This window comes from Bactrocera dorsalis, chromosome 4 (assembly GCF_023373825.1).
Source record: "Bactrocera dorsalis isolate Fly_Bdor chromosome 4, ASM2337382v1, whole genome shotgun sequence".
Lineage (NCBI taxonomy): Eukaryota > Metazoa > Arthropoda > Insecta > Diptera > Tephritidae > Bactrocera > Bactrocera dorsalis.
In genome coordinates this window covers 29,019,733-29,038,288 of record NC_064306.1, presented here as the reverse complement: position 1 = coordinate 29,038,288, position 18,556 = coordinate 29,019,733, and the positions used below count along the sequence as shown (strand labels likewise).

General features: G+C 35.9%; 1 protein-coding gene across 1 annotated transcript in view; it reads left to right on the top strand.

The window, feature by feature from the left end:
• Positions 1 to 16,891, top strand: part of LOC105233532 (irregular chiasm C-roughest protein) — an 84,661-nt gene extending 67,770 nt beyond the window's left edge. Inside the window, exons 3-11 of the mRNA XM_011215643.4 lie at positions 11,744 to 12,647; positions 13,071 to 13,271; positions 13,328 to 13,504; positions 13,577 to 13,679; positions 14,280 to 14,407; positions 14,490 to 14,916; positions 14,993 to 15,320; positions 15,392 to 15,711; positions 15,775 to 16,891. Coding sequence (XP_011213945.2) covers positions 11,895 to 12,647; positions 13,071 to 13,271; positions 13,328 to 13,504; positions 13,577 to 13,679; positions 14,280 to 14,407; positions 14,490 to 14,916; positions 14,993 to 15,320; positions 15,392 to 15,711; positions 15,775 to 16,268 — 2,931 coding nt within the window. The 5' untranslated portion in view covers positions 11,744 to 11,894 and the 3' untranslated portion in view covers positions 16,269 to 16,891. The remainder of the gene's footprint in view (positions 1 to 11,743; positions 12,648 to 13,070; positions 13,272 to 13,327; positions 13,505 to 13,576; positions 13,680 to 14,279; positions 14,408 to 14,489; positions 14,917 to 14,992; positions 15,321 to 15,391; positions 15,712 to 15,774) is intronic.
• The last annotated feature ends 1,665 nt before the right edge of the window (positions 16,892 to 18,556 follow it).

The following is an 18,556-nucleotide window of genomic DNA, read 5'->3' as shown; positions in this document are numbered from 1 at the left end:
TAATATAACCTGTTTAGGGTATAAAAATGCTGACTAGATGACAAGATAGCTTGAAATTTTCTTTCTACAAATTTTCCTCTTCGCACAATTTTAGAAAATTAAGCGGCAATAAAGTGGCGTGTGACAACAAGCAGCGCTAATGTGTTAATAACCTTAAAATCAAGCAAATAACTGTACCATTAATATGCTTACAACAACACGTGCGTGTCTGTACATATGAATATCGAAACATTATTGTTTGTAGAAATGTGCAAATTATAATATAGACCATTAAACACGCCCTTTTGGCAAACAATGCGATAAGTATGGCGATGAATTTCGCTTTACTGCAGACGCCTTATTTATTTGCAAATATAGTGTTTGTAGTCATCTACAACTAACGGACAGCACTAGTTGGGTGTGTGTATGTCTGGTCAGCCGAACAGCTAACATTAAATAAACGCAAATAAACGCGACGGCGCATATTAATAAAAATCCACAGTCCTTAAAAAGCCAGTAGTAAAGCCCACAACAACTACAACTACGACACGAAAACGACAAAACGAGAGACAAGCGAGAACTAACAGCTTAGTAGACCACATAGCTGGTTTAGTAGAAACGCGCCATTGCTGTGAACCAACGTAGAACCCTTACTCGGTCGCTGGCTATATGCTGTGACCAAATAAAATTATACTATTCCAACAAGTACAAAAAATGTGCTGAAAAAATGGCAGCAGCAACAAGCGACAAGCCGCAATCGCCCGTTGTCAGTTACCGCTGAAATGCTTTTGACCCGCCTTGGCGCGCACACAGCAGGGCCGTCGGTGCAGACCTTCGACCTTTAAAGCAGTGAGCGGTGGAAATTGCAAAACGGTCAAGAGAAATGACAAAAAGGATTGGCTCAATGACCTAGCGCATTTTTTCCGTCGACAAGTTTTAGGGAGTGTTAGAAATGAAAAAGTGGAGAGAGAAAGAGGGATAGTGTGTAACAAAGTGAATGGTTGAAGTTACTGGACTTAGGGCAATGTTTTTCTGGTTCCAAATGGGTGAAGGAAGAACTATGATTAAACTGATTAGTCTGAATTTCAATTAATTTATATGTTAGGTTATTAGTAATAATACTTATGGTAGATCTGGGTTTTAAAACCCGCCTTAGGATGTTTAACAACGACCATGATCTCCATAGAACTCAGCAGCCATTTGGAGGAATACCACGGACCTTCTTTTGATAGCATCTACACCAAAAATATCGGTAAAAGATTGCTGAATAAATGAAAAGAGTAACAATATCAAATTTGTCCATTAGTAAGACAATTAAAGGAAGAAGTAGAATAGCTGTGAAAATTGAATTAAGTAAGGCTGAATTGTTGAGATATTTAGAGAGAAAAGCAAAAAAAATATTTAATTGCTAAAAATAATCAGGTTTTGAGATACCAAATTATAAGTTATGGAAATATATTGAGTAAAACAAACTCATCGAATAATCGATTACTTGAAAGTGATTTATCGATTAATGGAATAATTTTAAATTGATCTATAGGTTAGAAAAACATATTGTGTAAAAAATTATCGACTAATCGGTAACTAGAAAATAATTTATCGATTAATCGATGAATGGAAAAATTTTAAAATAATATAAAGGTGATAGACATATCTAAATAAAAAATTAATCGACTTTTGGATTATTAGAAAATGATTTATCGATTAATGGAACATTTTTAAATTAATCTATAGGTTTTAGAAAAATTGAGTAAAAAAGTCATTGACAATCGAATACTAGAAAACTATTTATCGATTTAGGTAAATTTTTTAAATTAATATATAGTAAAAATGCATTGACTAATCGATTACTGGAAGGTTATTTATCGATTAATTAGTAAAAAATAATCGACTAATGGATTACTAGAAAGGGATTTATCGATTAATGGAAAATTTTTAAATTACTCTATAGTTTATAGCAAAATTAAGTAAAAAAGTCATCGACTAATCGATTACTAGAAAGTTATTTATCGATTTAGGGTCAATTTTTAAATTAATATATAGTAAAAAATTCATCGACTAATCGATTACTAGAAAGTTACTTATCGATTAATGGAAAACTTTAAATCCTGCTCTTACTTTCGATGACAAAATTCCATCACACGCAAAATACTACCAAATAATGACCATAACAAAAGTCCACATAAAAACCTGCGTGCCAAAGAATACAAGTAGAATAACCTCTTCCTCACACATATTATATAATGCTGATGTTTTTTTACACGCCACTTTATGTATTCTTATGATTTATGGTATCACCTGACATAATTGCGATGACATATAGAAGTGGAAATAAGAACAAATACAAACACATTTTTATATGACACATAAAATACCGTTATTCAAAGTAATATACACACCACATTTGTGTTTGTGTGAGTCCTACTTTTCCACAAGAAATATTTTTCAACATTTTAGATTCACGCTCGTAGCTACAAATGTGTTGTTGTATAGACAGTCACCGCGTGTGTGTGTATGTAGCGTAGGTGGCTGTCTAAAACTCAATTTTAGACGCAACCTAAAAAAGGAAATGAAAATTTTTATAACGAAATCACTCATTTTCAGCAGATATTTCTACAGCAGACGCAGATCACTCAAATTTCTGTGTGTGTATGTGTGTCTGTGTTATATGTGTGTGCGTTCAACTGTAAGCGGCTGACAGCCGCACTTCAAGTACGCGCTCGTACGTGCGTGTCTATGTGGTGGGGAGCTTAGCAGAGCGGATTATTTACAAATGCAGAAGCCATAAAATGAATTTTAGCAAGGCAAACCAAACCAAAAAAGGCATATACATACAGGTACATATAGAGCAGATTGATATTACATTCTTTAATATTGCGAGGTTAGTGACATTTAAGGATTTTGAGTTAACGGTGTTAATGCTTTACATTTTTTTTTTATATTATAACTTTGTTGAATTTCAAATTATAATAAGACTAAAACTTGCTTTTACTATCTGCCAATCTAGCTTTAATTGAGTAAAAACACACTTTTTAAGGAGCTTAACCTTGCAATTTATTCTAACCCTTTTCAGCAACTTCAACCTTGCCAGACAGTTTAAAATGATTTAAAATTATATAAAGGGTGATTTTTTAAGAGCTTGATAACTTTTTAAAAAAAAAAAACGCATAAAATTTGCAAAATCTCATCGGTTCTTTATTTGAAACGTTAGATTGGTTCATGACATTTACTTTTTGAAGATAATTTCATTTAAATATTGACCGCGGCTGCGTCTTAGGTGGTCCATTCGGAAAGTCCAATTTTGGGCAACTTTTTCGAGCATTTCGGCCGGAATAGCCCGAATTTCTTCGGAAATGTTGTCTTCCAAAGCTGGAATAGTTGCTGGCTTATTTCTGTAGACTTTAGACTTGACGTAGCCCCACAAAAAATAGTCTAAAGGCGTTAAATCGCATGATCTTGGTGGCCAACTTACGGGTCCATTTCTTGAGATGAATTGTTGTCCGAAGTTTTCCCTCAAAATGGCCATAGAATCGCGAGCTGTGTGGCATGTAGCGCCATCTTGTTGAAACCACATGTCAACCAAGTTCAGTTCTTCCATTTTTGGCAACAAAAAGTTTGTTAGCATCGAACGATAGCGATCGCCATTCACCGTAATGTTGCGTCCAACAGCATCTTTGAAAAAATACGGTCCAATGATTCCACCAGCGTACAAACCACACCAAACAGTGCATTTTTCGGGATGCATGGGCAGTTCTTGAACGGCTTCTGGTTGCTCTTCACCCCAAATGCGGCAATTTTGCTTATTTACGTAGCCATTCAACCAGAAATGAGCCTCATCGCTGAACAAAATTTGTCGATAAACACATTTCGAACCGAACACTGATTTTGGTAAAAAAATTCAATGATTTGCAAGCGTTGCTCGTTAGTAAGTCTATTCATGATGAAATGTCAAAGCATACTGAGCATCTTTCTCTTTGACACCATGTCTGAAATCCCACGTGATCTGTCAAATACTAATGCATGAAAATCCTAACCTCAAAAAAATCACCCGTTATATGTTCGCGCTAAGCGAGCTACGCACATACATTTCTCTGATATATGACAGGTAGATATTGTTAGGCTTTGCTTAGGCTTAAGCGTTTATATCTATCTTTAACAGTCTTGCCTCAAATTAGGTAATTCTCGCACGTGTTGCCAACTTTTAGGCGTTCACTCAAGCATTCTCATTTATACTCGTATATACATACGTTTGTACATCACCATGTCAGGTAGTTAGCACGTATGTGTTTGCACAGATGTCAGACTAATTAAGGAAAATATTATGAATTCTGGGAAGGAAAGCAATTTAATATGAGTCATTATAAAATGGAAAATTTAACTTAATTAGACATACGAAAACGCAATTTAATATAAATCTTTATAAGAAAAGAAAATGTAACTTATTTAGACATATAAAATCTCGACGTTTTTCTTAGAAAAATAAAAAATCCCATTAATCTTAAGGGGTTGTACGTATATCTACTTGCAAGTTCGAAAAAAATCATTTTATTTCAGAAATACACGGTGCGTTCCAAAGTAAACAGAACTTTGAAAAAAAAAACAGAACAAATGGGTTTTCGGCAAAATCAATTTATTTTATTCAAAATAATCACCTTCTGCTTCTATACAGCGTTTTGCACGGTTCAAAAGCATGTCGAATGAGTATTTTAGCTCGTTGACCGGGATGGCCGCCAGTATGCCGGTGCAAGCCGTTTGAATGGCCTCTACGTCTGTATAATGCTTTTCTTTCATGGGTAAATGCATTTTTCCGAAAAGTAAGAAATGGCACGGTGCCATATCAGGTGATTACGGGAAGTGGTTAGTGGTTAAAATGTGATTTTTTATTAAATAATCGTCCTTCGAACGTTGGATTCTGAGCAATTTTTGGTCGTCAGTCAATTTGTGCGGAACAAACCGTGCACACACCTTTCGTAAGCCCAAATGTTTGGTCAAAATGCGATAAATCGATGTTTTGGATATGTTGAATTAAATCTCCATGAATTTCAATGATGATTTCGGCTGATTTTTGATGAATTCACGCACAGTTTCGATGGAATTTCCGGTGATCACGGATTTTCATTGGCCCACATGTTGATCATTTATATCCTCACGACCACTTTGAAAACGTTGAAACCACTTCTGCACTTTGCTACGAGATAGGCAATCATCGCCATAAAGTTGTTTCATCAATTGAAACGTTTCAGTAAAAGTTTGACCAAATTTAAAACAAAATTTAAAGTAGGTTCTTTACTCGAAGCTCATTTTCGCACCGATAACACAAACATACTGACACTTAAAACGCAATAACTTCAGTTTCAATCAATGAAATGTCATGAGATTCTCACTGGACAATCTAAAAATTTAGCAGATTCTAAACATCAATCGACACATATATGGCGCAACTAGGGGGCGCTAGATTCAAAACTTTGGAAAGCACCTTGTATGTACGCTGATTGTAGCGATGCCTGAGATAATACGAGGTATGACAATTAAGTAATGAGACTGATTCCATAAAAACAGTATATTTGAAAATTATTCTACAACTCGGTCATCCCTTTCAAAATAGTACCCTTGCAGCTATACAGCGATTCCAGCGCGTTTTCCATGTTTCGTAACATTTCTGGAACGCTTCGACTGGGATGTCCGCGAATACCCTCTTCACGGCCGCCTGGATGTCTGTAATCGACTCAAAATGGGTTCCTTTGTCCACCGATTTTGTTTTAGGAAACAAAAAAAAGTCACAGGGTGACATGTCGGGAGAATAAGGCGGCTGTTGGAACACGGCGATCCCTTTAGAGGCCAAATACTGGGATACGCTGAGGGCGGTGTGGCACGGCGCGTTGTTAACTCGTTTTCGCAATCTTTCGAGTACTTGGCAATAGTAAACTTGATTCACAGTTTTCCCCGGTGGAACGAATTCTTTGTGGAGGATCCACGGCTATCAAAAAAGGCAATAATCATCGTTTTCACCTTCGACTTGCTCATGCTCCCCTTTTTCGGGCGGGGGGCGCGTGGAGACAACCATTGTGAGCCTGGGCACGGCTAAGAGCATTATCACTATACATTCTTACAATTTTAGCGTCCGTTTCCGGAGCTGTTTCGCCCAATCTGGCGCAAAATTTTATCGCGACGCGTTGGTCTTGATTTCGTTTTTCCATTTTCGTGACGAGCACTACAAGCACACGTCAACTCAACTTGACGCAGCAGGCGAACTAAATAAGCTAGAGCGCCGAAAAAAGAGAAAGGGAATTTCAAGATCACAGGTTTACCACAAGCGCGACAAGAAAATCAGTCTCATTACTTAATTGTCAGACGTCGTGAGATGTGCTAATTTGGTTACGATACCTTGTCAAATAAAACAGTTTTCATACAAGAATTTGAATTGAAACAGACACTTTCGGGGTCCGAAAATCACATGTGGAAAACTTCACGACAGAGAACCAAGAAAAATTAATGCCAAAGCCTTATAAGATCTCTCCTTCTAAACCAATAAAGCATATTTCCCCATATGAGAGGTACTTTTAAAGCAAACCCATTTTATTAACTGACTCTTCTACCTATTACCACATCCAAAATTCAACAAACACTCTCTAAATTTACCGAGAATGCATTTACTAAATGAAAATTGCAAAAAAAAGCACTCGAAGTGCAAATAATCACTGCCATTAAGTAATTCAAAATTCCCAAGGCCAACTGATTACAAAGACATTCGGCATACGAAACCCACCCACACACACACACACACCCCACCGCCATTCATATTTGATGTGCATACAAATAATAAAGATGCATTTTAAATTTGCAGCTTGCAAGCAAACAAAATGGGCCGATTAGCCCCCGAATAGCCGCAAATGGTGAACATTTTTTAAAGCATTCATTCGAGTTGAATTTAAATTGGCATTAAGCTGGCTGCTTTTAAAAGGATGCATGGCGCGTCGGCACACACAAATGCTATATATAGCTATATATAATATATAACGGTATTATATGCACACATGCAACTGCAGCAAGTAAATAAAATGATTGTGGTTAGCTGGGCGTTTGTTGGCGCACTTTCATTAACTGCTGTCGGCAGTGCAAGCAAAAAGTAGGCGAACAAACACACACACACATACTTAAAGAATTGTATGTGTGAGTGAATATGTATGGGCGCATTGAAATTTGAAATGCCTCGTCCGTCTATATATAAATATGTGTGTGAGTGTGCCTGTGCACAAACTTGACCTACAAAACTTCGCTTACTCAGCCACCGCACAACATGCAACATAGTGCGGCAGGACGACAAGGCGACAGCACGACTGGGCGCCAGGCCAAAAGTCAAAAGCAAAAGTATATATGCATATATACAAAAGCTTTGATGTGCATATATAGCACGAATAAATGTAAATATGCCTATATGTACATATGTATGTATGTATGTATGTATGTGCAAGTCTATAATAAAATGAGCCAGTGCAATGTGCGCCGTGACCCTGAAAGCCAGCACATTTGTGTGGGTTGGCGTAACAAATTTACAGCCTAGCTGACTGACACAATGACGCACCGTTACACTGCCGCACCGCGGTCGGCGTCATTGCCAAGCGTTTACTAAAATTACATCAGCTTTGGAAAATTACTGAAAAACTGCAAGCCGAAATGTTGAAAGCTCGAGCGGCAGAAGAAAAAGCGAAAACCAAGCGAAAAATAAATACGTCAGCCTAAAAAATGAGCTTGTATTTGCGAAATCGGTGAAAAGCCAGGCGGGCGGCAGTTGGCAGGTGGCAGGCGGGCAGCCTTGTTGTGGTTACACTTCTATACTTCCACGGTACTTTTCTATTTATTTTTCTCACTTGTATGCGTTCACGCTGCACAAAGCGGAAATCCATTTTATACTCAGCCACGCGTGCACACTTGCATGCATGCAACACGCACGCAAACACACACACCAACACAAGCGCTGAATGAAAAATGAATTAGTGGGCGCCCACTGTGTGTGTTTACAGTTAATTCCTTTTTATGGAAAAATCATTATTGCGTTGAGTGCGCTGTATGAGAAAATTACCAACAACAACAAAAAATTAAAATAAAACACGAAAAAGTAACGGTAAGTAAGGGAGAACTGCAGCAACATGGCATTTCAGCTGCCACAAAAGAATCCATTACCGCAACAGCGTTTCATTGCATTTGGCTAATTCGACAGCCGCATACACATACACACACGCAAGCAAGCAAGCAAGCGCATACACCTAGAAACACCCACGCGCGTATGTGTGAGTGTCAGAGTAGTTGGCTGTTACGTGGGTGATTACAAATATATTTTAAAGTAATGCGCGAAATTCTGCGGCACCTTCACATACAAATAATCATACATATAAACACGGTAAGCCAGATACTCGCATTGCCATCCTTGATATTGCTTTTCGTTTAATGCGCGCTCAACGTGGCGGATAGCCGCAAGGCGCGCAAATACACGCATACATGTATATGTACATACATACATATATACAGTTACATGTGTGTATAGCGCTTGTAAAGTTGTACTTACACGCCCACGCATGTCCACGCTTAAATAGCAAAACCGCCAGTCTGCCCGGCCGCCAACAACCACCCGCGCTACTTTGCATTGTTGCTTCGCAATGCCATTCGCGCTATAAACCTTAATGTTTTTCCTTATAATTTCGTATAAAAATTACTCAGGTTACGTTGCTCATAAAAATCTTAATCGCAAATGTAATCGTATTTTATGCACATTCCGCCAAGGTAATGGGTTAAAGGAAAATATGTTGAATTTGTATGCCCATTAGTTTGCCAGATAGCAGGGTTTATAGATAATGTAGCTATATAAAATAGCGTAAGTGATGATGACTGAGCAATTTAAAGACGCTAAGAAGTGTAAAGCTTAAAATTTCTTTTTCTTGGTTCGGGTTCAAAGGTAAAAACTTTGGTACTACAAAAAGCGTGTATACTTATGTACCTATGGAATTATTAAGGTGTTACATGGGTTTCCTTTGGTAAAACAGCCTTTTTTCAACAATTTTTTCTCATATAAAATAATAAATAAATGAAATATTTTACTTGAATGATTTGCTGTAACAAACATACACTACTCGTATTAGCAAAAAAATTCTGAAATTTTTCGAAAAAATATTTTAAACCCGGCCATTGCGACGCCATTTTCGGTGACCCCTCGGAAAAAAGATTCGCCTGCGTTGGCAGGACAATTTCTTACAGGATCATCGAAAGTGAAAAAATACATGTTTTAGTTAAAACCTTAACTTAGAACTTTGACAAAGGAAAAAAAACTGAAGATTTGGATTTTCGGCAAACATTTTTACAAAAAAAATCAAAATTTCAGTGAAAATTTTGCGACATTGTCTTTTTTTCAAATAGTTGTTAAGTCTTTAAGAATTCTATCTCAAAGACCTGTGTAAAATTTCATGAAGATCGGTTAAGTAGTTCTCGAGAAATCTTGCCAACCCACTTCAAAGAAGCAGTTTCGAGAAAAACGTGTATAAAGGCGAAGCTAAGAAGAAGTTTAAATAACGAATAATATGTACAAAAAACTAATATAAAAATAAAGAGTAAATAGAGAAAATAAATAATAAAAAAAAATACTCACCAATTATTTTAATAAATCTCTTCATTAGGCAAACAAGTTTTGAGGCCATTTTATTTCTCGCTACTATTTTGTTCTCTTTTATTTTTTTTCACACATACGCAGTTGAGTTTAGCTCTTCTTCAGAATTATTATTATACGTATTATTAAAATTTTAATTTATATTTGTATAATTTCAAACATCATTGATTTGTTTACCATTTGTATAATATTTTTAAATAATTTGCCATATTAATTTTGTTAACCCTTTTTACTTATTTATTTTTATGTCGATTTATTTATTACTTATAATTTACTTTTTTTAATTATTTGTATTTTTTGTTTTTTTTTTAATTTCTAATTTATTTTTTCACATCCATTTTTTTTAAATTATTTACAAATTATTAGTATTTTTATGTTATATAAATAGATATAATTTAATTTTACTTTTTTAATTGTGCGCACATATTTATTTTACTTTAGCTTTGCTAATTTATTTATTAATAATTTCATTCGTTCATATTTTTTTTAATATTTACATATTTTTTTATTTTTTTGTTATTTATCATATTCTATTTCCACAGCCACTTTTAAATAATTAACAAATTATTTGTATTTTTATATAATTTAATTATATAAAATTTAAATAAATTAAATATTTTAGTTGTATTCACAAAATTAATTTTATTTATTTTAAAAATTTATTATCAATTCCATACTTTCTTATATTTTTTTCCAATTATTTTCCTATTTTATTTAATTTTTTTCTTATATTTTTCTTCCAATTATTTTCCTCTCTTATTAAATTTTTTTATTTATAATTTTCTATTTTCACATCCACTTTTTTTTTAATTATTTACAAATTATTAAGATTTTTAATTTTGCAAACGTGATTATAATTTTTTTTCATATTTTCACCGATTTATTTATCACTGGTTTTCTGCTTAATTTATACTCCATTTTTGTTTTTCATCATGAATTTATGAATTGTTTATTATTATTTGTTTTGCACGTATTATTGCCAATTTAATTTTCATTTTTTCACTTCCCATATTATTTTCCATTTAATTTTCTCTACAGCTTTATTACTTTTTATCTTCACGGATTTATTTACCTCTCATTTTTGTTTTGATTTTGACGAGATATTTTGATTTTTTTCTTAATTATATGCTCATACTTTGCAGTTTTATTTTATAATTTTTTTTTTCAAATTATTTGCTCATACTATTTTATTATTTTCACTTTTTATTAATAATTCTCCTCAAAATTTATTTGCTCTTTTAATTCTAATCATTTTTATTTTCAACGATTTTTTTTCATAACTGTTGCCTTATTATTTTTTTCAAAATTTTAATTCTTTTTTTTTTTGTAAGAATAACTTTTATTATTCATTTAACATTAACTTTTATTTTCTTAACTTTATCCCATGGCTTTTGATTTAAATAATATGCAAAACAGTATAAACTTCGTTTAAATTCACAACACTTTTTTCACTTTTTGTCACTTGTTTCGCCTTTAAAAAATTTATTCTTTTGTTTTACTATATCATTAAAATTTGTTGTAGATTACTTTTTCTTCCTTTTAATAAACATGTCTTCTCTCAATATTTACAATATTCAAGCATTTTGCATTGTTTTCTTATCCACATTTTCACATTTTCGCATTTCACAATATCGTTTATAACGGGGGCGTTAAAATAGTGCACTCTTTAGTATCGCATTATTTATTTTTTATTCCACACACGCAAATATTTTCACAAGCGAATTGCAATCATCGCATAAATATTTCGTTTTATGCACATTCGCAACAATGCAACATTATATGTTTACTCCTTCTCGAACACCGCACACACACACACATAGTTATGATTATTATAAAAGTTCCATAAGTTCTCCACAGAGGTGGCTTGGAGATATTTACGTTGCTGGCAAGCTCTGTCCATATTTTTACGCTTCTGCCATTTAGTATGAAAGCGCCGTTAAAGCAAAAGAAAGTACGAGGTTCAGATGACACAATTTGCAACACAAAAGTGTCATATGTGTCGAACGCCAGCATGCACTTGCTATAAATACATACAAATATATGAATATATACAGTTATGTGTATTTATCGGCACTCATGTTTACCATTTTTATTATTATCCAATTGCAGGCTCTCGCATCCTGACACGTTTTGTGTACGGGCCTACACAAAAGAGATATCAACGAAATCGCGTTTTATTGCAACGCGAAACAAAAGCAGCGCCACCAACGATATTATTTGCTACGGCGTCTGCTACAACAACAATAACTAAATAACGAAAATGTCCATATCAATAAAGCGCACATATTTTGCACTTACGTCCCGGCCACGCAGCACTCTTGACAGCTGGAGCACTAACAACAACAGCAGCAGCAAAGACAGCAACTGTAAATGTGCAACCAGCCAGCGAACACATCCGCATAACCATCAGTGCCACCACAAACACATTCCACACACCGCACATTGGTGTTGCACAGCAACGCGCCCCGGCTTTTTCAGCATACTACTAATGTCATTGTTGTTGTTCAGCGCACACTGGCACTCCGCAGAAGCCAAACCGAAGTCGCGTAAAAGTTCCAACAGCCATCATAGTAATGATGAGAAATCACCAACCGAAGGTCAACGCTTCGCCATGGAGCCGCAGGATCAAACCGCTGTTGTGGGTTCACGTGTTACGCTGCCCTGTCGGGTGATGGGCAAAATGGGTGCATTGCAGTGGACGAAAGATGATTTTGGCCTGGGGCAGCATCGCAATTTGAGCGGCTTCGAACGCTACTCGATGGTGGGTAGCGATGAGGAGGGCGACTTTTCGCTAGATATCTATCCGGTGATGCTGGACGATGACGCCAAATATCAGTGCCAAGTGGGACCCGGCCCGGCGGGTGAGGCGGGCATACGTTCGCGTTTCGCCGAATTGACCGTGCTGGTGCCGCCGGAAGCGCCGAAAATCACACAGGGTGAAGTTATATTCACAACGGAAGACCGCGAGATTGAGCTGGAGTGCGTGTCGGCCGGTGGCAAGCCAGCGGCTGAGGTGAGTGGTAGACAGTTTTCTTTTTGCAAAATGTTATACGCCCTTTAAACATTGTAATGCACCAAATTAAACACTTTTAATTTAATTAAAACACCAAAAACTCACACTTTTTTGCTTGTGCACGCATCCGCCGGAATTTATTACTCACTTTAATTAAAGCACACAACAGCTGATGTGCGAGCGTAAAAGTAGTTGCAGTGCCACTGTGTGCACAGTTTGAGCACTACTCCTGGAATCAAATAGAGGGCGCTCTTGTAACTGTAGCAGCGCTTAAAACCGTAGCAATTTCATGTACAGCAGATAATGCAGTGCTGAACTACCTTATCAAAATTATTTAAATACAACAACATTTTGCCTTATCTCTTCCGTTCCCTAAATGCGAGCGTTATCAAATTCACCAAAAATATCGTTTCCCGCTTTCAGATCACTTGGATTGACGGCCTCGGCAATGTACTCTCCAAAGGCATCGAATACGTGAAGGAGCCCTTATCGGACTCGCGTCGCATAACGGCCAAGTCGATTTTAAAACTCGTGCCGAAGAAGGAACACCACAACACGACATTTACTTGCCAAGCACAGAATACGGCGGACCGCACTTATCGCGCCGCCAAAATACTTATAGAGGTGAGTCATTCGTAAAAATTTGTTTTAGCAATATATTTATGCACGATTTCTTTCAGGTTAAATATGCACCGAAGGTGGTGGTATCTGTTATTAGCGGTGCCTTAGCTGGCGGTCGCATACTGGAAGGCTCCGAGGTTATTTTGTCCTGTCAAGCGGACGCAAATCCACCGGCGCAAAGCTATCGTTGGTTCGTAAATGAAGAGTTGGTCACTGGTGATTATACAACGAAGATGGTGAGCTTTCATTTGCAGTAAATTTAAGAGTGGGCTTATAGTAAATATTTACTTTCATGATTTTTTATATAGATCATACACAATGTTACGCGACAGCATCACGAAGCTTTGGTCAAGTGTGAGGTTGTTAATGCGGTGGGCAAGAGTGAAGAGACTGAAACTTTGGATATCAGCTGTAAGTATTGCAGTTACTTCACAACTTGTTTGCAAATTGAGAGTAAAATATATAGAAAGAGGGCGAGAGAGGAAGAAAGAGAGAGGGCGAAAGAGAGAGATAGACAGTGTGTGTAAAAACTTATCGAAAAGAGGTCATGAGCGCTCTCTTTTGGTGGGAAGATTAGTAAATACTTGATGAAATTAGGTCAGAAAGTCAAAAGAAGAATAGTATTTTAATAAAAAGCTTGGATTATAAGATTTGATACTTTAGGGCTCCATGTTGTCCTATGTACTTTGTAAGAGGATCGTTATTAAAAAGTGTATGAAATCGAATTCAATGGCCAACTTTCTATTGGCATTCGCATAGATCTCAGTTCACCAAGAGACTAGACACATTGCCGAAATAAAGGTTCATAAATTATTGCTTAATTGGACAGAAAACAGTCCTTCAAGTCTTTAGGACAGTCTTTTAGGTCCCGCTAAATTTATTAGCCTAAACTTTCAATTAAAATTTTGGCCATTAAAGCCTCAAAAGTTTATCCGGTATGAAAAATATCATTGACATACAGCCTCTTCAACTTTTTATAAACAGAACTACTAAATAATTTTTCTCTTTTAGATGCACCCATCTTCAAACAGCGGCCCATTTCAGTCGAAGCAGATTTGGGCACGAACGCGAATTTGCTGTGTGACGTCGATGGCAACCCGACGCCTGAAATTGAATGGATCAACGAGAACACAGACAAAGTAAGTAATATCCCACTGAAGGCTACCCCTCTATATGCTACTTTCAACTAACTAATGGCATTTTCAATATTTTGCAAATCAGGTTGTCGCCAACACCGCAAATCTTAACTTGAAGGTGACCACCGAAACCGCAGGTCGTTATTACTGTAAGGCTATAGTAACTGGCTTTCCAGAGATCGGGGCTGAGGCCACAATTTACGTTAAGCGTGCACCCATTATCACCTCGCATAAGGTGCAATTCGGTGCGGTGGGAAGTCGTGCGAAGATCGACTGTGTGGCATTTAGTGTGCCTAAAGCCGAGCAGATCTTATGGTCATTCGATGACAAGTTGATTAATATGAGCACAGCCGATCCGGATATCTATATATTCGAAGAGCAACATTTACCTGAGGGTGTGCGTGCAGCGCTTATTATTAAAGAGAGCCGATCCAGTCATTTCGGACGCTACAATTGCACGGTGAAGAATTCATATGGCAGCGATTCGTTGTTGATTAATTTAAAACCAGAACGTAAGTTGAATTTACTAGCATTTTATGAACTTAGCTTTCCGACTTTCAATAAACGGTCGCGTTTTCGCTTTTTCAGCGGGTTCGGTGCCTATACTGCTGGTTGTTATGGGTTCACTCTCTTCGGTTGCTATTGTCATCATGATTGTGATGTTGGTGATTGTCTATATGAAGCGCAATAACAAGAAGCCCATACCAGCGGATGTCATACCAGAGGCGTCACGTGGAGGCGATAAACTGTCCGGTCTGAAGCACGAATTGCGTGCCAAAGCCTACGATGTGGACTACTCGGAGGCTGGTAGCGACGGTTTAGCGATCAATCTCACACAAGCACCAATGCCAGATGTTCAAATGAAGGGCGCCACATTGGGAGTGCCACTGGCTGGCCCAGTGAAGTTAGACGACAGGTGAGGCGCAGCTTCATTTAAAACAATTTTTTCGAATACTTGAATAACAATTTTTCTTTAATTATTCACAGATTTTCCGGTGAATTCAGTTATAGCCGTCAATGTCATATTAAGAATTTGAAGAATCAAGACTACAAAGAGACTGTCAACGGTTATGCGCCCTACTTTGAATATGCGCTCGACTATAGCGCACCTACCGAGGGTGGCAAGCCCGGCGCTGGTGCCGCTAATAACGTCAACAAATCTCAAACCAGCACAATCAACTCGGCCACCTTGCCGCACTACACAAACCCCGTTACAACGACCGGCAATCTGAGTTTGCCACGCAATCGCAACGATATGCAGCAACAGCCACAACAGAGCACCGCTCAAATGGGTAACGGATTCCTCGGTAAGTTTAGCTAGAGCAATGCAGTTGCCTTCAGTTTGCTGACAATATGTATTAAACTTCCAGCCGGTCAGTCGCTACTGCAGAACGGCATAGATAGCCGCTTCAGCGCCATCTACGGCAACCCCTATCTGCGCTCGAACTCTTCACTATTGCCGCCGCTGCCACCACCCAGCACGGCCAATCCCGCCGCCACACCTGCGCCACCACCCTACCAACGTCATCATCACCATCCCAGCCAACAGCATGTGAACATGAACGGCGGCATCGGTGTGAATGCGTTGAAGAATTACAGCGCGGTCACGGCTGGCATCGGCATCACGGCAGCCAACAGCAATGGCGGCGCCGGCAGCATTAGCGGTAGCAGTTCGAATTTGACCGCCAGCAGTAATACGCTTGCGGCCATGACACCGCTCACACAGGGCGCACCACTCACCACAGCCACACCGGTCACAACAACGGCGCCGGTGTCCGTGGCGGTGGCGCAGAGCCCCTCCGGTCAATTCATCCTACCGTCGAACGGCAGTGCCAAACAAGGCGCTCTGGCTACGCACGTCTAAGAGAAAGCGTAGGCGCTAGCGCCACTAACGGCACCTTTCATGCACGTACACAGCAGCACTCTGTATACAATTTGAAGCACCTTGTACTTTATTCACACGCACGCTACACAATCGCCGCCGCAAAGACACACTTAGATGCTGCCGCAGTCGCAGTCAAAACCACGCGTCCTTAAATGTCAATGCTACGCACACGCACATATGTACGTATGTATGTATGTTTACACATGTGTATGTATGTATGTGCCACTATATGCATATATGTATATCTCTAAAGAGTATGTATTTAAGACTATTTACGGGTCGGTTAGCTGTGAGTGACTGACCCGCCCATATCATTAGCGTATCTGTAGTGTAAATTTTTAACTGTAAACGTAAAACCTATTGTAAATCGCTACTAACTGATAGAGCAAGCAGAGATTTTAGTCAATTAGTGAAAGTTGTAAAGTTTTAACCATAAAATTATGAAAATACCTACATTGAATGTTAGAACTACAGGGGGTGTGTGGAAAATGTGAAATAATATAAAAAAGAAAAATAATAATATTATATAAAATAAAAATTAAATATAATAAAGAAATTAAATTTTTGGATCAAAAAAATAAATGTAATAATATTAAAAAAAAGTTTAAAAAAATATTTATGAATTTACATTAAAAAGTCACGAATAAACAATAATAAAAATATACAAGATAATAAAAGCAACAATATTGAGTATTATTAAAAATAAACAAAATAATAAAAGAAAGAAAATGAAATTATATAAATTTAAAACAATAATAAATAGAATGAAATTGTTACAAACCTTTAGTACCGTCAAAAAAGGCAATTTTTTTCAAATTTATTATGAAAGAACAAAAACAGATCACATCCAATTTTTTTGCATATATATTAAGAGGTATTATTGAACTACAAAATAAAAATTATTTTATGTCAAAAATTAAAACAAAATGGCGGAAATATCAACGATCCCGTTGATTGACATTTTTTTGCGGCCGTCAACTTCCTGGCTAGGCTTCTTATCCGAAACGAAAAAGGTATTTTTTTTTAATCTGGAAGCTTTCATCATGTGCGTAGTAGAGGGGTTTTGAGAATTTCGAAAAATCGGGGATGTAGGCCAGGATTTTGTAAAAAGTGCCATTTTTACCTGTGTTTTTCGAAATCAAAATACTTAAACAACTGTCAAAATGCCATTTTTCTCGGAAAAGCGCTCTATCACGCACTTGAGTATAAAATTGTCTATAAAATACGCTTTAGTTCAAGTAAATCGGTTAAATAATTCGCTCGCAATTTTGACGGCCGGATGAAAAAAGTTAGTTTCGAGGAAACGAGCCTCAAAGTTCTCCGGTTGTATAGACCGCAGCATGAAGTGCAATGGTTCTAGGGCCTATTTCTTCGAAAATATTCGGAGTAAACCAATGAAACTTCGGAACTATATTTTTGAATAGTTTTTTAATTGATTAGAGTAAAAAAAAATTTTTAATTTTTTGAAAATTCTAAAGGTATCTCCCCTCTTAAATAAACAAATAAAATCGAAATTAATTATTATTAAAAATTAAATTAATTAATTTTATAAAAATAATTTTAAACAATATAAAATAAAATAAAATATTTATAACAAATCAAAAATAATAAAAAAAAATTGATAAATAACAAAATTAAACTAAATATTGTTAATATAGTTTAAATTAATTGAGAAAGTAAATAACGTTAATACAATAATAAATAAAAAAATAAAAAAAATGTTTAATAAAAATAAATAATAAAATTAAACTAAATATTGTTAATATAGTTTAAATTAATTAAAAAAGTAAATAACGTTAATATAATAAAAAATAAAATACTATTTTTTTTAATTATATTGAAATTATTATTTTTACATTATTTTAATTTGTTTTTTTATGAAAAAAATTAGTTTAATATTTTTTTTTTGTAAAAAAAATCAAACAAAGTAAAAGAGATAAGAAAAAATAAATCAAATTAAAGTAATAAATGATGATAAATATTAAAATAAACTATATATTATAAATTTAGTTTTAATTAGTCGAAAAAGTATATAATGCTCATATAATAAATATCATAAATAATATTTTTTAATAAAATTTAAATTATTACAATAAATAATATAAAATAAAATAATTGAAAAATAAATTAAATTACGAAAAAATAAAATTCATACTAAAACAATATCAAAATAAATAAAATATATAAAAATAGCTAATATAAAAAATAATAAAACGAAAATTAACTAATAAAAAATTAAAAAAAAATATTATATATAAAATAAAAAA